The following is a 20,503-nucleotide window of genomic DNA, read 5'->3' as shown; positions in this document are numbered from 1 at the left end:
AGAGACAGCAGCCCACCAGGCTCCCCTGTCCCTGGGATTCTCCAGGCAAGAACACTGGAGTGGGTTCCATTCCTTCTCCAATGCATGAAAGTGAAAAGTGAAAGTGAAGTCGCTCAGTCATGTCCGACTCCTAGCAACCCCATGGACTGCAGCCTACCAGGCTCCTCTGTCCATGGGATTTTCCAGGCAAGAGCACTGGAGTGGGGTGCCAGTGCTTTCTCCCACTACAGCTAGAGGAAGCTGCAAAAGCAGTGAAGACCCAGTGCAGCCAAGAATAAATAAACAAATAAAATTATCTTTTTAAAAAAGAAATGACTTGGGTGGTTTTTCAATCAACTTCAGCCTCACCCCTCGGCCATCTCTGCTGTAGCGTCTCCAAAAGCAGACCTCACTTCCTGCTTAAACACCCCGATGACAAGCAGAAACGGAGGAAGAAAGCAGATAATTTCTCGATGAAAACTGGGTTTATTTTCCGTGGCGACCCAGTGACTGTGCTGCCCTGACCCAAGCCAGGAAGACAGTCTTGACACTCCGGTATCGACTTGATCAAGCCTAAAATAAATAGAGTAAATAAAAGGAGTAATAAGTGAATCTAGACGAAGCATGTCTGTAGCTGTTTTAGCACTAGGAGATGAGCTCTGCATGTTGCTTATACCAGTCTTTCCCAAAGTGCTTTCCAGGATATTTAGCGGGATATGATAGCTGTTACATAATCAAATGGTTTAATGGTCAGATAAATTTGAAGAATGCCATTCTAAACAGAGGTAAAGCTTTTTTATTACAGGATTCTCAAAGTCTTTAAACTAGTATACCGTATGTCTCTCAGGAATTCTAGAGCACAGAGTTTTTCTAAGGCATTTTTTTCTTTTTCGTGAAACACGTAGTGAAGGATTCATCTGATGCACTTTGTCAAGGATGAGCTTTAAATGATAGGTGTTTCTGAAACCAAGTTTATCCTCTTGGAAATAAACGCATGTATAGAGGTGGGTTTGGGCAGGAGACAGGTTCAGCTCTGCCTTACAGCGGTGGGCAGCAGAGGTGACATGATGATCATTTTTCAGACTTAACATAACTAATTTTATTGTATTGAGTGCTAAGTGACTTCAGTCATGTCCGACTCCTTGTGACCCTATGGCCTGTGGCCCGCCAGGCTCCTCTGTCCACGGGATTCTCCAGGCGAGAATACTGGAGGGCGTTGCCACGCTCTCCTCCACGGGATCTTCCCACCCAGGGACTGAACCCGCGTCTCTTATGTCTCCCGAGTTAGCCGACGGGTTCTTTACCACTAGCACCACCTGTGATTAAAATACTGTAGCCTGTGTTATACTTGATTAATTCAGCAAATTTCTGGCCCTTTTGCTGCTACTGCTGGAGGAGCAGTTTTAAGTTAATTTTCCTTTTCTCAGGCAGTAACCACTGCCAGAAATAGAGAAGAATGCATGTCTGGAACTTTGCTGTCAAGTTGATACTGAATCATTAGCGTTTTCAGCAAAACTTAGAGGTCAGTCTGGTTTGATGGAGAGACCATGGGAGTTTGGGATCTTTTCCAGAAAGAAGCTAACTTTTAAGTAGCCAGACGATGAGTGGTTCCTTCAGCATTCTGAGCCAGTGATGCTCAGATTCAGGGTAATTAGATCGCTAATGCTTCAGACATGCTTTGACTCGCTTTAGAGAGGCCGTAGGGAAAGTGACAGTGTTGGAAACTGCGTTCAGCCCGTCCGTATCTTTCCGTTCATTTTCAGGTGGCCTTCTTTCCTTGCAAAGTGTATCTGACACTCAGGGCTGACTGTCTTCTGATCTCAGGCCATGGCTTTCCCTAGTGTATCAAAGCAACAGTGTGTTATGCGAAAGATGTTTGTGAATGTGTTTTCACCTACTTTAGACAACTGTTTAAGCTGTCTAATGCAAAGAGTAAAACTGAAAATGAGGATGGAAATTATACGAAAAATAAGTATTATGCATACTCACCATTATACCCGTTTTTAAATATCTTCACCTTTAAAATCTAGATTTCTGGTTAATGAAATTTCTTAATGGACACAGTTTATGTACTTCTTAGAACTGATTTATCTTTCTGTTTTATTTTAGGTGGAAAAACCAATCAACTGAATCTCCAGAACACTGCAACGAAAGCAATTATTCAAGGTCTTATGCCAGACCAGAATTACACGGTTCAGATTATTGCATACAATAAAGACAAAGAAAGCAAGCCAGCCCAAGGTCAATTCAGAAGTACGTATTTCCAGAATAGAGTGCTGCCATGGGACTCTGTTCCAGGGCTGAGTCTGTCGTAAATATTGTGCCAGGTTAACCCTGGATTGTTCAGATTTGACGAGATCTTAGGAGACCTTCAGTCTAATCTTCCGTGAGTTCCTTCTGTCTCCAATACTCACTGCTGCTTATCCTTTCAGTTTTAGTTTAAAAAATTTTTATTGGAATATAGTTGCTTTATGGTGTTGTGTTAGTTTCTGCTCTGCAGCAAAGTGAATCAGCTGTCTGCATGCATAGACCCCCTCTTTCTTGGAGTTCCTTCCCATCAGGTCACCACAGCACATGGAGTAGAGCTCCCTGTGCTACAGGGTAGGTTCTCACGAGTTATCTATTTTAAATGTGTGTGCGCAATTGCTCAGTCGTGTCCGACTCTTTGCTACCCCATGGACTGTAGCCCGTTAGGCTCCTTGGTCCATGGGATTCTCCAGGCAAGAATACTGGAGTGGGCGGCCATTTCCTGCCCCCGGGGATCTTCCTGATCCGGGGATCTTCCCGATCCAGGGATGGAATCCATATCTCGTGTGTCTCCTGCACTGGCAGGCGGGTTCTTTACCACCGGGCCACCTGGGAAGCCCATTACGTATGTTAATCCCAGTCTCCCAATTCCTCCCACCCTCCTTTCCCCACTTGGTGTCCATATGTTTGTTCTCTGTGTCTCTTCCTGCTTCGCAAATAGGTTCGTTGGTACCATTTTTCTAGATTGCACGCATATGCATTAATACATGGTATTTGTTTTATATTACTTCACTCTGTAACAGTCTCTAGGTCCGTCCACGTCTGTGCAAATGGCACAGTTTCGCTCCTTTGTGGCTGGGTAACACTCCATCCCATGTGTGTGCCACGTCTTCATCCGTTCCTCTGTTGATGGACATTTAGGTTGCTTTCGTGTCCTGGCTATTGTAAATCGTGCTGCAGTGAACAGTGAGGTGATGTATCTTTTGGAGTTACGGTTTTCAGTATGGAAGTGCCTTAAAAAATTAAAAATGGAACTACTGTATGACTTAGCAATCCCACTCCTGGGCAGATATCCAGAGAAAACCATAATTCCTTAAGTGCTGGTTTTTAAATCCTCTCCCTGACACTGTCCCTGAGCCTTATCTAGACATGTCATCTACCCAGTACATAATAGCTACTCAATAAATGCTTTTAGGACTCTGTGAAAGAAGGTGCTGTCTCTGCTGCAGGAGAGGGCTGGAAAGAGAATGGATGGGCGATGTCTTCATATCTGAGTCAGTCTCAGATACTGAGTTGGTCAAAGGAGTTGCATCCGGAGACACTCTAAGCAGAGGGGAACGCTCTGGGGCGGCCCCATCCATGATGGCCCTGTTCCCTTAGGAAACTTGTCCCGATGTTGAATTTAGAAGTTATCCGCAGAGGTCCTGATTCTTTCGCCTTTCAGGAGATGTTCATTCATTCACTAAATTTTTTTTTGTCACTTAAGTGCGTGGCCACTAAGTACCAGGCCCTATTCTAGGCACTGGGAACACGACACGTTCCTGCCCCCAGGGACCGTATAGTCTAGGGCCCAGAGATCGCAGCAGCCCCCTCTTCCTGGAGGCGTCTTGTCTGATTTGCGGGCAGAGCTTTGTGTATCATGCACGTGAACAGGAGAGGCTGGTCCTGGTTAACTTCCTGTGTTACTTCACTGTTAAGATCAGTTCAGTTCAGTTCAGTTGCTCAGTTGTGTCCAACACTTTGCGACCCCGTGAATTGCAGCACGCCAGGCCTCCCTGTCCATCACCAACTCCCGGAGTTCACTCAGACTCACGTCCATTGAGTCAGTGATGCCATCCAGCCATCTCATCCTCTGTCGTCCCCTTCTCCTCCTGCCCCCAATCCCTCCCAGCATCAGAGTCTTTTCCAATGAGTCAACTCTTCTCATGAGGTGGCCAGAGTACTGGAGTTTCAGCTTTAGCATCATTCCTTCCAAAGAAATCCCAGGGCTGATTTCCCCCAGAATGGACTGGTTGGATCTCCTTGTAGTCCAAGGGACTCTCAAGAGTCTTCTCCAACACCACATTTCAAAAGCATCAATTCTTCGGCACTCAGCCTTCTTCACAGTCCAACTCTCACATCCATACATGACCACAGGAAAAACCATAGCCTTGACTAGATGGACCTTTGTTGGCAAAGTAATGTCTCTGCTTTAGAATATGCTATCTAGGTTGGTCATAACTTTCCTTCCAAGGAGTAAGTGTCTTTTAATTTCATGGCTGCAATCACCATCTGCAGTGATTTTGGAGCCCAGAAAACTAAAGTCTGCCACTGTTTCCACTGTTTCCCCATCTATTTGCCATGAAGTGATAGGACCAGATGCCATGATCTTCGTTTTCTGAATGTTGAGCTTTAAGCCAACTTTTTCACTCTCCTCTTTCACTTTCATCAAGATGTGTTTTAGTTCCTCCTCACTTTCTGCCATAAGGGTGGTGTTATCTGTGTATCTGAGGTTATTGATATTTCTCCTGGCAATCTTAGACTCCTTAAAAAAACCCCAACTCAACATTAAGTACAATTTTAAACTTAAAAAATCGACAGAATTGTAAAATCATCCCCTGAATACCCATCAGTGGCTTCAACAATTAACCATTCATGGTCAGTCTTGTCAGTCTATACCCCTACAGCCCCCTGTCTCGTATGATTTTGATGTAAATCCCAGACATCGTTTCAGACAATAGCGGCTTACTTTTGAATTTATGTTTTAACTGGAGGATAATCGTTTATGATGCTGTGTTGGTTTCTGCCGTGCAGCGATGTGCATCAGCCGTAAGTACACACACGTCCCCCCGAACCTCCCTCCCATGCCCACCCCGCCCCACCCCTCTGCCTTGTCAGGAGCATCAGGTGAAGCTCGCTGGGTTACACACAGCTTCCCCAGCTGTTTCGCGTACGGGGATGCGTATGTTTCAACGCTGTCCCTCAGTCTGTCCTTCCCCTTCTGTGTGCACAAGTCTGCACTCCGTGTCTGCAGCACCAGGCTCGCTCCTGCAAATAGGTTCAGCGGAAACATTTTTCTAGATTCCATATATGTGTTAACGTTCAATATTCTTCTCTTTCTGACTCACTTCACTTTGTACAACACGTCCTAGGTTCATCCGCCTCACCAAAACTGACGCAAATGTGCTCCTTTTTATGGCTGAGTAAATTCCATTATATATATGTACCGTAACTTCTTTATCCATTCATCTGCCAATGAACATTTAGGTTGCCTGCGTGTCCTAGCTATTGTAAATTGTGCTGCAACGAACACCAGGGTGCACGTGTCTTTTTTTTTTCCTTCTTTTTTTTAAATTTTATTTTATTTTTAAACTTTACAATATTGTATTGGTTTTGCCAAATATCAAAATGAATCCGCCACAGGTATACGTGTGCTCCCCATCCTGAACCCTCCTCCCTCCTCCCTCCCCATACCCTCCCTCTGGGTCGTCCCAGTGCACCAGCCCCAAGCATCCAGTATCCTGCATCGAACCTGGACTGGCGACTCATTCCATATATGATATTATACGTATTTCAATGCCATTCTCCCAAATCTTCCCACCCTCTCCCTCTCCCACAGAGTCCAAAAGACTGTTCTATACATCAGTGTCTCTTTTGCTGTCTCATATACAGGGTTATTGCTACCATCTTTCTAAATTCCATATATATACGTTAGTATACTGTATTGGTGTTTTTCTTTCTGGCTTACTTCACTCTGTATAATAGGCTCCAGTTTCATCCACCTCATTAGAACGGATTCAAATGTATTCTTTTTAATGGCTGAGTAATACTCCATTGTGTATATGTACCACTGCTTTCTTATCCATTCATCTGCTGATGGACATCTAGGTTGCTTCCATGTCCTGGCTATTATAAACAGTGCTGCAATGAACATTGGGGTACACGTGTCTCTTTCCCTTCTGGTTTCCTGGGTATGTATACCCAGCAGTGGGATTGCTGGATCATAAGGCAGTTCTATTTCCAGTTTTTAAAGGAATCTCCACACTGTTCTCCATAGTGGCTGTACTAGTTTGCATTCCCACCAACAGTGTAAGAGGGTTCCCTTTTCTCCACACCCTCTCCAGCATTTATTGCTTGTAGACTTTTGGATCGCAGCCATTCTGACTGGCGTGAAATGGAAAAATATGGAACGCTTCACGAATTTGCGTGTCATCCTTGCGCAGGGGCCATGCTAATCTTCTCTGTATCGTTCCAATTTTAGTATATGTGCTGCCGAAGTGAGTACAGCACGTGTCTTTTTGAACTATGGTTTCCTTAGGCTATATGCCCAGTAATGGGATTGCCAGGTCATATAATAGTTTTATTCCTAGTTTTTTTAAAGAAAGTCTCCATACTGTTCTCCATGGTGGCTGTATCAATTTACATTCCTACCAACCGTGCAAGATGGTCCCCTTTTCTCCACTTCCTCTCCAGCGTTTATTGTTTGTAGACTTTTTGATGAGGGCCATTCTGACCAGTGTGAGGTGATACCTCATTGTAGTTTTGATTTGTGTTTCTCTAATAATGAGCAATGTTCAAATAACAGTAGCTTTTTAAAGGGTTAATCCACAAACCGGGGAGACCGTGGGTTCTAGGACTCTGTGTTCAGCCGTGGGTTTTTCTATCCTCCCTTCCTTTTCTTCATTCTCTTCTAAGTAACATTTTATAAGTTGCATTTTGTGATTTTTTTCTTAAAAAAAAAAAAAAACTCTATTAACCTGCTACCTCTTGAAACTTCTGAACAAAGACATTTGGCCAATCCACCTGTCAGCAGGACATACAGATGTTTTAAAATGTTACATTCTTTTGAGGTTCACATGTCTGAAAGCTCTGGGAAAGAGTTTCATGTTATTTTCACTATAAAGCAGCCTCTGTCTCATTTTATTGGCACTGTGCTTCAGTCTCTGGCCTCTGACATTCCAACGTGAGTAAGGGAAATAACTTTTCTTAACGTTTGTGAGAAGCAGGAAAAAGGACAAAGAGAAATGATTCATTTCACTTTAGTCTTAAGGTTTAGTGAGATTGATTGCGGCAAATATTCCACTGACTAGCAGCCTAAGAAGCATAAGTAGCCTTAAAAAGCTTTGTTAGCTGCTTCCTCGAACGTTTAAAAGGAAATGCATTTGCTTTCAGCTTGCTTAGCTCTGCTGAAATAATCTTAGTGAAACCATCTACTTGCTTACTTAGATAAATTATATGAAGCATATATATATATATTTGGGTGGGCGCGTGCTCCCCAGGTGGTGCCGGTGGTAAAGAACCCACCTACCAGTGCAGGAGACATAAGAGTTGCAGGTTTGATCTCTAGGTCGGGAAGATCTCCTGGAGAAGGAAATGGCCACCCACTCCAGTATTCTTACCTGGAAAATCCCATGGACAGAGGAGCCTGACAGGCTGCAGGCCATGGGGTCGCAAAGAGTTGGACACAACTGAAGTGACTTAGCATGCATACAGGCATATATATATTTTTCAGCTCTGTTATTTTTATTGGCAATATAGAGAGCTTAGTTCTTCCCAAATAACATTTTACAGGATGAAATTAAAATAACTTTGTTTGGAAGGCTTCCTTTTCCACTTTGCATTTCAGTTATGTGTTGGCTCCCTGTGAGGGGGAACCAAATGCTGGCCTCCTCCCTGGAATCCTTTCATGCTTGGGTCCAGGAAGGTGAGAGCCCAGAAAAGCCCTGTGGATGTAGGTTTGAAATTAGTGCAGGGATTCAAGTTCTTCATCAGTCAGTCTTCTGATACCCAGGGAAAATAAGTAACAGTCTTTGGATTTTGAAGACAAAGAGGCATGTCTGCACTGTCAGGATTCCCAATCAGGTGCGTGTATTTGGGCCTTTAAGTAGTTAAGCAGTTTAACGACTTCTGCAAATGGGGAGATGATTTGTGCCTGTTACTCTGTGCATTAACTCCATTAGCGCACAGTAGGGGCATGGTGGTGGTGGTGGTGTGAGTAATCCTGCTTCGCTCTCGACAGTCTGTTTTCCAATTGATTTTGCCTCCTCCGTGAGCAGCTTGGTGTGACCCGTGCGTTACATCTTGTGTGCGACCTAAGAACCCAATTCAAATTGACTTACTGCTGCTTTTTTCCCCTTGTTCATCTGTAGAATGGATTTTGGCCTATTTTGGCAAACGTTTTTTTGGCCACTATTTTTCTCTTTGGAACTAATTTTGCTAATCTCTGCCTGAAAAATCTTGCTCATATTTCAAAGTTTGGCCCAAATGTCACCTTCCTGGTGAAATTTCCCAGTCTCCACTTTTGCAATTATTCTTTCCCAGGCCTATTTCTACTTTAGCACAACTCTCCTCCTATCAGAGTTGCAGACTTCTTTTCTTTTAGGGAATGTAAGCTGTCTGAGGTCATGGCCTATGTGTGGGTGGGGTTGAAGATGTGGATTTGGAAGTCATCCAAGGAGAGGGGAGATAAAATTGTAGGTGGGGTATGCAGAAATATGAGGCAAATGTTGTTTATGATTCTGTTTCAGGAATGGAAGCAGAAAAATGTTCCAAAGAACAAGAATGTAAACGGGGGCTGAGAGGAACATGAAAAAACCCAGGATAAGGCTTTTTTAAAAATTGAGAAAGAAAAGAATTTAAAGGAAGGGGTGTTCCAAAGTGGTTAACCCTTATAAAGAAATCAGAAGATGAGGTCTAAAAAATGGATTTAGAAAATTAGAACATCAGTGGAAATAGAAGGATTAAGGCAACTTGAATTTATTATGATTTTCAATCGCGGAATTTAATCTCAAGTACCAGAAAGCCAAGAAAGGCTTCTAAGGGAAGGAATCATAAAACTAGAGAAACCCGACCTTGGCAGGTAGTAAGTCTGAAGTCTTTTCAGCAGTGGGAAGCCGATAGAAAGAAGAGGAGGAAGAGATGATAAAGGCAGGATTCAAGGGGTAACCCTGGAGAAGGCAGGAAGGATGGTTCAGAGGAAACCACTGTTTACCCCGCAGAGCTCACCTTCCAACAAGTTTGCTGATTCCCATGAAGTGAGTGCAGTAATTAAATGGAATATCTTGCCATGAGGTCACTTCCTCATTTCACAGGGTATTTTATTTGTGCACATAGAGAGAAGTCAATGGCACCCCACTCCAGTACTCTTGCCTGGAAAATCCCATGGATGGAGGAACCTGGAAGGCTGCAGTCCATGGGGTCGCTGAGGGTCGGACACGACTGAGCGACTTCACTTTCCCTTTTCACTTTCATGCATTGGAGAAGGAAATGGCAACCCACTCCAGTGTTCTTGCCTGGAGAATCCCAGGGATGGGGGAGCCTGGTGGGCTGCTGTCTATGGGGTCACACACAGTCGGACACGACTGAAGCGACTTAGCAGCAGCATTGCCATTTAGCGGTGACTCAGGGGCTTCCCTGGTGGCTCAGACAATAAAGAATCCGCCTGCAACGTGGGAGAGCTGGGTTCGATCCCTGGGTTGGGAAGATCCCTGGAGACAGGATTCTTGTCTCCAGTATTCTTGTCTGGAGAATTCCATGGACAGAGGAGCCTGGACTGTAGTCCATAGGGTTGTAAAAAGTCAGACATAGCCAAGCAACTGATACTAACCAACAAATAACTTAAAGCACCAAACCATGGCAGGAAAGCTGCTATGGAGAGAAAAGGAAAGCTGGTGGAGCAGATTGGATCGAATGTATTCAAGGCCCAAGGGTCATCTGGGTCCTGAACTTTTCATAATGGAAGTAATGAACAAGTGCTACTTTTTATTAGTAGGAAATTTTAAGTTTGAAAGAAAATCTTTACTGAGTTCTCCATCTTTTATTGCAGATAGACCAACTTCAAATGAGGATATATGTGGCTAAGACCTTTGTAGAATAGGGGCCACTCACAGGCCTCCCAGAAATCTGAAGACATAACTTAAACCCTATGCCAACACCTTCTGATTTTATAGATATGTTTTAGCTCCTTAGCCTGCTGATCCTTCATTCCCTCATGTCTGAAATGGGGCTAATCTTGAGATTTTATGTTATACACGATTAAATTTGATACATCTGCCCGTAGTGAATACTTGACCGAAGTAAATCTGTAAGTGACTTCTATGCTTTCCCATGACAAGATTGAAAAGAATAGCAGCTGCAATCTTCTAGAATGAGATTCTACCATGTAGCTAATTTCTACTTAAAGCTCTAAATACTTGCAAGGAGTTTAGTAAAAGCTCATTGAATATTTTCTTTTAGGTTTTAACCTAACATGTTGCTGTATTTTTACTTTTCTTCCAGTTAAAGATTTAGAAAAAAGAAAGGAGCCAAAACCCAGAGTCAAAGTTGTGGACAAAGGAAGCGAGAACAAACCATCTGCACCCGAGGAAGGTCAGACCTCACTTCTGTTTGCTTGCTGGGGAGGGTGGGCTGTCCTCAGAGCGCAGGCGCCCTGCGTTCTGGCCCGGCTGCCTCGGAGGAGGCGGATCTCCTGTGAAGCGTCCCTCGGCCTCTCTCCTCCCCTCCCCGCACGGAGCAGCTGTCAGCACTGCCCTCTCCCTTGCGTTCCCGTGTTTAACACACCACTAACTCCTAGTGAAGGCATTTTCTATTGAAATACCGACAGAATCTGTTCATTTCTTTCCGTGTCTATTGCCAGTACGCCGCTAAGCTCCCCTTTCTTTGCTGGTGCATAGTATTTAGCAAGATCTCAATTTGCTCTCTGCCCAGAGGTTAGAGCAATCCTCGCAAAACAAACCCAACTCCGTATCTCACCCCCAACCCTGCCGTGGCCCCTCCGCCCCCGCCTCCCCTGCCCACACACCAGGAACCCCTTCCCAGCTTCAGTGGCCTCAGATGCAGGCCAGACCCTAACAGGACCTCCAGGACGCCTCAGTCTCGTGACCTCCTGCCTTCCTCCTTCTTCATCTGACAGCTCACTCTTTAATTTTGAAGCATTTCCACACACTGCAAAAAATACATGCTCCGAAGATTAGTTTCAGGGTTAAAGGATAGGCAAATTTTACATCTTGGATAGAGTCTACCAAACAGACACAGTTTTTTCAATAATTTATTCTTAAAACATACATTCTTTCCAACATTTGAAATTGTTTCAATGTTTTCCTATTTTTCTCCTAATAATTTTTAGATTTATATATATTTTAAGAATAAGTTATTGAAAACATTGTGTCTGTTTGGTGAATCCATCACAAACATACAATTTGCCCATCCGTTAACTCTGCAACTTCATTTTAGAAGTATGTATTTTTTGCAGTGTGTTTGTAAATTTCTGAATATAGCAAGACATATGGGGCTTCCCTGGTGCCTCAGATGGTAAAGAATCTGCCTGCAGTGCCGGAGACCCAGGTTCGATCCCTGGGCTGGGAAGATCCCTGGAGAAGGGAATGGCAACCCACTCCAGTACTCTTGCCGGGAGAATCCCATGGACAGAGGAGCCTGGCGGGCTACAGTCCATGGGGTCACAAAGAATCGAATGTGACTGAGAGACTAACCCTTTCACTTTTTTCATGTCAGATATATAAAAAGTATAAAAATAAGTGATAAACAACTTTGTCAAGAAAGCAGGTATAAACAGTAGAGTCGGAGCTCCTTGTACATCCCCGTATGTTCCTTTTCCTCCATTCTAACAGGCTACCAGTGTTTGAATTCAGTGTTTATTATTTCAATATGTGTCTTTATCATTTCATTACATAAATATATGAATCCTGAAACCATCTTTTAATTATGCATTTATATTTTAAATTTTGTATACATGCAATCAAAATATGTTTGCAGCTTACTTTTTTTCTCCACAGAATATTAGATTTTTTTGAGTTATCCATGTTGACTTATATACAGGCAATTTATTAATTTTTGTTATATAGAACTCCACTGTATAAATATAACCCAATATATTTAACTCTTATACTCTTGGTGTTCCCAATATTTTGCTATTACAAAATTGATGTAAAAATTCTTGTTTATGTCGCCTTTTTCACACGTGGTAGAATTTCTCTCGAATACACACCTAGGTCTGGAATTATTCAGTTATGTGCACGTGTCTTCATCTTGTTCATCTTGTCTATGGTGTCTTTATTTTATGTTTTTATAGCTAATATTTGCTTCTTTCCTTATTATATTTTTCTTTTACCACTTCCTGAATTGAATGCTTATCTCATTAATTTTTGATATTTCTCCTTTTTATTGTGTGGATTTTAAAACTACAGATATCCAAGTACTACTTCAGCTGTATCACATAGACTTTGATATGTAGTATTATTTTTATGTAGCTCAGGCTACATAATTTTTGATTTCTACCAGACTTTCTATTTTGACTCAGAGGTTGTTTATAAATATTTAATTTCTAAACATATGGAGTTATTTTAAAAAGATAATGTATTTGCTATTGGTATCTAACAATTGCGTTATGGTAGGAATATTTTTAAAAAGTTTGTTCAGACTTTTTTTTTAATTGTTTAAATGTGCTTTTTTTCTTTTCTTTTCTCTCTCTCTGTTTCTTTCTTTTTAACCATTCCCTGTATTCTTGACAATACATTCTCAATGTATTCTTGAGGTGTTTTTTTTTAAAACGTTCCCTATATTCTTCAGAATACATCTGTGTGTTCTTGAGAAAAATTTTAATCTCTGCGTCAGAGAGATTTGTCCATTTCTCTTTGTAAATTCTGGCAATTTTGCTCTATATTAGAGGCTAGATTCATGACAAGTTGTTATATTTTCCTAGTGAATCATTCTTTTTTTAAAAGCAGTTTTCTTTATCCTTAGTAATTCAATATTTTCTTATAGTGATACCAACTTATTTTGTTTAGTAGTGACATGATTTAGTAATTCTGTATACTTTAACTCTCACCCTATTTGCATCCTAAGGTTCAAGGTGAGTAAATATTTTAAAGAGTATTTAATTGGATTTTAAAAATCATCTCTTACAATCTTTGTATTTTAATTAGTATCCATAGTCCACTTACATTTTGGATTTGCCATTTATTTTATACATTTTGCTACATTTTCCCTTGTATGCCTTACTTAATTAGAATTGATCAACTTAAAGAAAAATACATTTCCCCTTTACTGAACTAGCTGATATTTAATCCTTTTATATTTTTGTATGATTATAGTTAAATTTTTAGCATTCATACAGCCAAAGTCTATAACTAAGAAATATATTTACCATTCCCTAACCAGTCCAAGTTTTTATAGTACTTTAACTTTAATTATCTACCTTCTATATTTTACATAACTATAACAAATATGTTAATTTTGACATTTTTTGCCTTACAAAGGTATTGTATTTATAACAATCATAATTTTAATTGTCTTTATTTGTCCGGCACCCACGTTTATAAATTTCTTGGCTTGTTACTCCGTCTTGTATCTCAGGTTTTCTCTGCGTGTTCAGTTTCCTTTAGAGAAGATCCGTGGTGGTAAACTTAATTTTATTCACACAAAAATGTCTTCAGCCTGCACCCAATTTTGCAGGCCTAGCTGGGCGCCAGTTTGAGAGTGGTTTCTGGTCATTTAGAAGATGTCTCACCGTCTTTTGGCTCTTGTTCACGACAAGTCTATTGACTGATCATTTAGAAGAATCTCACCATCTTTTGGCTCTTGTTCACGAGTGGTTTCTGATCATTTAGAAGATGTCTCACCGTCTTTTGGCTCTTGTTCACGACAAGTCTGTTGATAGTCTAAATGTTCAGGTAATCTCTTTTCTCTACAGACGCTTTTCAGACTTTCTGTTCTTTGTCTTTGGTGTTTGGTTGTTTTATTACAGTAAGTCTAGTTGTAGATTTATTTGTGCTTCCATAATCTGGATTTAAAACTTTCACTAATTCTTTAAATTTTTCAACATTTAGTTCTTCCAATAATCTTTTTCTTAAGTATCTATTTCTTTCTCTTTTCTCTCTTTGTCTCTCTGTATTCAAATTATACTTATCATAGTCTCTTTTGATAATCTATGTCTCTTAACTTTCATATATTCTACCTCTCTCATTTTGTCTATGTCATTTTGGGTAATTTCTTTATCTTTCTAATAGAATACTAATTCTCTTCTTATCTCTTTAAAATCTGTTTTTTAGCTTGTCCTTTTTAATGAGTAATTTTTTTTCTAGAAATTATATTTGATTCTTTAAAAATCTTGCTAGAAATTTATATGGTGATTTGTTCCATTTTAGTGTTTTTTTTTAAATTATTCTGATGTCCTAATCATGTTTATTTTACATTCTGAACCAAATAATTACATCTAGAGTATTTTAGGAGAAGGCAATGGCACCCCACTCCAGTACTGTTGCCTGGAAAATCCCATGGACGGAGGAGCCTGGTGGGCTGCAGTCCATGGGGTCGCTAAGAGTCGGACACGACTAAGCGAATTTACTTTCACTTTTCACTTTCATGCATTGGAGAAAGAAATGGCAACCCACTCCAGTGTTCTTGCCTGGAGAATCCCAGGGACAGCGGAGCCTGGTGGGCTGCTGTCTATGGGGTCGCACAGAGTCGGACACCACTGAAGCGACTTAGCAGCAGCAGCAGCAGAGTATTTTAGGGATAAATGTTACTTTTCCTTTCTTTACTGGTTTCCATTCATGGTGCTTTTTTTCTTGTTTGATGTGTCACTTGCTCATTTGTGGGGCTTCTTCGCAGCGTGGTTTAGGAGCGTGCACCTCCAGAGAGGTGCTCTTGGTTGCTACCCAATTGGAACCCTTTTCCATTAATTTCTTTGGGGGCGCTCTGGGCTTGTCAGTGGTTACAAGCTCTTCTGGGTAAACCTCGCTTTTTCTTACTTCCGTTTCACCTACTTGTTTTAACGTCCGCTGACGATTCTTGCCTGAGTCGGTGACTGCTGTACCGTTTCTGAAATGACAGCTTTTGTGGCTTCATTGTTCAGTCTGCGTTTATTAGGCGGCATTCTACCGTAGGGGCGATATTTCCCTTTTTCCATATTTGTTTATTTATGTGATTTTAATGAATGTTTATTGCATGTGATGAATTGTAATCCATCACTACCATGTGTTTTGATGCTCGGATTATTCCAGAACTGCTTGGTGGGAGCTGTTTCAATTTCCTATGCCCTTTTTCTCTTTCAGCCACACTGCACAGGATGTGGGGTCTTCATTCCCTGAGTAGGGACTGAACCCGTACCCCATGCTAGAAGCCTGGAGTATTAACCACTGCACCTCCCGGGAAGTCCCTTCCCTGCCCGTTTAATATCACCCCTTATTCTCTAAGCTTTTCCTACTTCCTGGCACAAACTTTGCATTCCAGGCTCCTCTTATAGTTTTTCTGCCCTGCCCTGAAATCAACTTCTTTAAGGAGTCCTGGTTTCCTGTTACGGAGAATGGTGTATAGAAACCAAAGTGCGGGTACTAGATGTGCTTGGGTTGTCATTGCCTCTGGGTTGTCATTGCTTCTAGGCCCTGTTTGCTGAGAGTACACACACACACACATACACGCACACATACACACACGCACATACACGCGTGCACACACACACACACACACACACACCATTGTCTATCTATCATCTCTTATTGTATCTTGTATCTATCTTATATCCACAACACAGGGTTCATTCTAGCCTTTCCCTTTCCTTATTTATAACTCCTCTTTCAAGAGTGTTGGATAACATGACTCCTAAAATCTTAAATGCATCTACTTATATGCTCAATCATAAAAACAGTTTCAGAATTGCTAATCTATACACACAGCCAGATATTCTATTGACTAGAATTCAATGTTTGCCTTTAGTGTGGGGGATATAATAAAATGCCTGCGTTCAAAAGGGTCTTGTGTTAGTTCTTTCTGTCCCTCTTCACTGTGGTTTTCTATTCATTTTTAATACAGTTAGGTTAATCTGTGAGGACATAAAACATTAACGTGCTCCAAAAGTTTAAAAATGTGCAAAAGCATAACACTCTAAAGAAGTATGACTCCCCCTGTTTCTTTCACCCAGCTTTACTCAGCCCCTTTATCTTTTTATTTTTTTTATTTTTTTATTTTTTTATTTTTATTTTTATTTTTTTTTTTAATTTTATTTTTTAAAAAAACATCACATGCTCCCCAGCTCCCACATACTCAGCCCCTTTAAATAACCAAACTCATTAATTTCTAAATTATCTTCCTTGCATTTTTTGGGAAAGGGGATGTTATGTGTAAGTTCTCAGCCGAGTTGTGGCTTAGCATTCTTTGTCAGGCAGTATTTAAAGAATGACAATCAAAGTGAAATCTGTTTTCCATCTATGGATTAGAGTTTGATCCCAGAATTTAGCTCTAGCTATATATTTGATGTGGAGAAGGCAATGGCAACCCACTCCAGTACTCTTGCCTGGAAAATCCCATGGGTGGAGGAGCCTGGTGGGCTGCAGTCCATGGGGTCGCTAAGAGTAGAAAACCACTGACTGACTTCACCTTCACTTTTCACTTTCATGCATTGAAGAAGGAAATGGCAACCCACTCCAGTGTTTTTGCCTGGAGAATCCCAGGGACGGGGGAGCCTGGTGGGCTGCCGTCTATGGGGTCGCACAGAGTCGGACACGATTGAAGTGACTTAGCAGCAGCAGCAGCAGATACTTGATGAAAGTGAAGAGGAGAGTGAAAAAGTTGGCTTAAAACTCAACATTCAGAAAACGAAGATCATGGCATCTGGTCCCATCACTTCATGGCAAATAGATGGGGAAATAGTGTCGGACTTTATTTTTTGGGGCTCCAAAATCACTGCAGATGGTGATTGCAGCCATGAAATTAAAAGACACTTACTCCTTGGAAGGAAAGTTATGACCAACCTAGATAGCATATTCAAAAGCAGAGGTATTACTTTGCCAGCAAAAGTCTGTCTAGTCAAGGCTAGGGTTTTTCCAGTGGTCATGTATGGATGTGAGAGTTGGACTGTGAAGAAGGTTTAGTGCCGAAGAATTGGTGCTTTTGAACTGTGGTATTGGAGAAGACTCTTGAGAGTCCCTTGGACTGCAAGGAGATCCAACCAGTCTGTTGTCAAGGAGATCAGTCCTGGGTGTTCACTGGAAGGACTAATGCTGAAGCTGAAACTCCAATACTTTGTCTACCTCATGCGAAGAGTTGACTCATTGGAAAAGCCCCTGATGCTGGGAGGGATTGGGGGCAGGAGGAGAAGGGGATGACAGAGGATGAGATGGCTGGATAGCATCACCAACTCGAAGGACATGAGTTTGAGTGAACTTCGGGAGTTGGTGATGGACAGGGAGGCCTGGTGTCCTGTGATTCACAGGGTCGAAAAGAGTCGGACACAACTGAGTGACTGAACTGAACTGCTGCTGCTGCTGCTGCTAAGTCGCTTCAGTCCGACTCTGTGTGACCCCATAGACAGCAGCCCACCAGGCTCCCCCGTCCCTGGGATTCTCCAGGCAAGAACACTGGAGTGGGTTGCCATTTCCTTCTCCAATGCATGAAAGTGAAAAGGGAAAGTGAAATCGCTCAGTCGTGTCCGACTCTTAGCGACCCCATGGACTGCAGCCTACCAGGCTCCTCTGCCCATGGGATTTTCCAGGCAAGAGTACTGGAGTGGGGTGCCATTGCCTTCTCCCATAGACAAAAGGAGGCTTCCTCTTTTAGTTCCCATGAGGTGTATGCCTGGGCAGTGAGGATTCTGAGGGCACTGGTAATTTGAGAAAGCTGTCTTAAGTAAGTTGTACACAATGGTGGGAACCCAGGCCAGAGTCGGGACTCCCAGGAGGTGGTGAGGCTGAGTGTTAATGGAGCCCACTGGAGATTTTAGAAAGGCCTTCCCCTCCCAAGCCTTAATTACATAGAAGTACTCTCATCTGTTGTTCAGTTGTTAAGTCATGTCAGACTCTTTGTGACCACATGGGCTGGATTGTACCAGGCTCCTCTGTCTTCTACTATCTCCCCAAGTTTACTCAGATTCATGTCCACCAAGTTGATAATGCTGTCTAACCATCTCATCCTCTGTCGTCCCCTTCTCCTCCCACCTTCAATCTTTCCTAGCATCAGGGTCTTTTCAGATGAGTCAGCTCTTCGCATCAGGTGATCAAAGTACTGGAGTTTCAGCTTCAGCATCAGTCTTCCAATGAATATTCAGGATTGATCTCCTTTAGGATGGACTGGTTGGATCTCCTTGCAGTCCAAGGGACTCTCAAGAGTCTTCTCCAACACCACCGTTCAAAAGCATCAATTCTTTGGTGCTTAGCTTTCTTTATGGTCCAACTTTTACTTCCACACATGACTACTGGGAAAACCATAGCTTTAACTATAGGGACTTTTGTCAGCAAAGTAATGTCTCTGCTATGACATATATATATGTATGACTCTCATATATGTGGTTCCTACTTCTCATAACCTCACATTTGGTCTTTTTCCCTATCTGAACCACGAATGCTCCTAATTAACATTAAATGAGTTAATATGAATAGTATTTCGAACATAGTGCTAATAGTTATTTTCTATTAATGTCAGAATGTATCGTTTCCATAAATTAATACCATCAAAAACCCCCTCTTTTGTGTTAGTGATCTAACAATAAAGGTATGGAAGAGATTTGGTGGCTACCGTCCAGTGCTGAACATTGCGATGAACAGTGGGATTAACTGGCGACCATGGTAGGCAGGACTCTGCCCTCATGGAGCAGCCTGGCCTGGCTCAGGGTGTGCCTGTGTACCCTCTCCTGGGACCAGCACACACGCAGCTGCGGCTGAGCGTAGCCAGAGCGTGTGATTCCTCTCAACGTGCGTTTTCACTTATTGGAATTGCTTACTTTCTATAATACGTTTATGATTCTTGGCTTGCAGCTAAGATATCCATTTGAAAGTTTACTAGTTTTTCCAGTAACATCATGGGCCTTAAATCTGCTAAACGTAGCACTTTGAGTTTAGCTTGACCAGGTGGAACTGGTGGAAGTTTAATGTTGGTGATGCAGGAGTCAGAAGACTAGCTAAGGCAGAGGAGGGTGGGTGTGTTTCATAGGTTAATGCTGGCAGGAGTTTGGCTTTTAAAGAGAAGGGGGAAGGGGTTGAGTTGACTCATAAGCTGGACTTTGGGGCTCGGTCATGGGTTGGGATCCACGCAGGTGAGGGTCTAGGAGGACGCCTGGCCCCTAGAATGTGCTCTGCAATGCTCCTCCTCCTCTCTGTCGTCCTCATTCTCCTCCTTCTCTTCCTCATCATTCTCATATAATTGTTGCCTAGACAGTTGACCAGTGTACCAGAAACTCTAGGGTGAGCTAGAAAGGCTCTGCTCACAAGCACGAGGGGAAGTTTTGGAAGCCCCTATGTCTGGCTTGTGCCCGGAGGGGGCAGATGTTCCCTTGAGAGTTTATAGCTGAGGGTCTGTACCACCTGTAGATGAGGTATTCGCATTACACTCTTCACATGTTCTGGGATTCAAGAAGTTAATTTTAAACTTGCTCAAAGCTGGTATGAGTAGAGTGCAAGGAAGCACAGAGTTGCGTTTGAGACACATATCAGTTCCAGTTCTAACGATTACCGCAGATAAAGCAGTGCCCGAAAGAGTTTATATTCCAAAAGTTAGAAACACTGACGTTAAACCATGAGTATGGGTCAGAAGACAGATGCGGTGGACCCAGAATCCCACGGTTTTCAGTAATGAAATGATTACAGAAACACTGTAAACAACAGTGTTATTGAAGTCATAGAAACGGTCAAGAGAAAGATGAGAGACCGTGAAGGCAAGAGGAAGTGAGATTCGAAAAGGGACTGAACAGAGCGCGAAGCATTCTGAAAAGCACAGATGACAGGCTGGCCACTCCCGGAATCACGCTGGTGAAACTAAACACCGACGGCGGGATTTCAAAGGGGCTTCCTCAGTGGCCCAGCGGTTAAGAATCTGCCTTACAATGCAGAGAACACAGGTTTGAGCCCTGATCTGGGATGATTCCACATGCCCAGAGCAGCTAAGCCCGAGTGCTGCAACAGCTGAACCGGAGTGGACAATCAGAATTTTCTGTAGCACGTGGAAAAAAAGATCCTGCAGGCCGCAGCTAAAACCCAATACAGCTACATAAATAAATAGATATTTTTAAAAGGTAAGGTTTAAGAGACAAAAATAGGAAGAAGCTGAAATAAAAAGATTGTTGAAGCCATTTCTAACTGATGGAGACCTGGTTGTGGGTACTTGTCTGTTCTTCGATTCTTTGGCATATTAAATAAAGCCAGTGTTTTCAATAATTGGACTTCCCTGGTGGCTCAGCAGTAAAGAATCCGCCTTCAATGCAGGAGACCCAAGTTCCATCCTTGGGTGAGGAAGATCCCCTGGAGGAGGAAATGGTTACCCACTCCTGCCTGGAGAATCCCATGGACAGAGGCGC

The 20,503-nt window shown here is 42.4% G+C and overlaps 1 protein-coding gene and 1 non-coding gene across 7 annotated transcripts in view; one reads left to right on the top strand and one right to left on the bottom strand.

The window, feature by feature from the left end:
• COL14A1 (collagen type XIV alpha 1 chain) overlaps positions 1 to 20,503 on the top strand; it is a 236,029-nt gene that overhangs the window by 24,515 nt on the left and 191,011 nt on the right. For all 6 annotated transcript variants that reach the window (XR_015140401.1, XR_015140400.1, XR_015140402.1 and 3 more), the window contains exons 4-5: positions 2,089 to 2,232; positions 10,483 to 10,572. Coding sequence is in view for 3 of the 6 variants with exons in the window: in XM_086335693.1 (XP_086191819.1) it covers positions 2,089 to 2,232; positions 10,483 to 10,572 (234 nt within the window). In the remaining 3 variants the exon portion in view is untranslated. The remainder of the gene's footprint in view (positions 1 to 2,088; positions 2,233 to 10,482; positions 10,573 to 20,503) is intronic.
• LOC147358930 (U6 spliceosomal RNA) lies at positions 6,384 to 6,490 on the bottom strand. The gene has a single exon (XR_015141375.1). It is a non-coding gene; the product is annotated as a U6 spliceosomal RNA (small nuclear RNA).

This window comes from Bos grunniens, chromosome 14, assembly GCF_055505025.1.
Source record: "Bos grunniens cultivar Pamir isolate PY7600 chromosome 14, Bosgru_T2T1.0, whole genome shotgun sequence".
NCBI lineage: Eukaryota > Metazoa > Chordata > Mammalia > Artiodactyla > Bovidae > Bos > Bos grunniens.
This window is presented reverse-complemented; position numbering and strand designations above follow the sequence as displayed.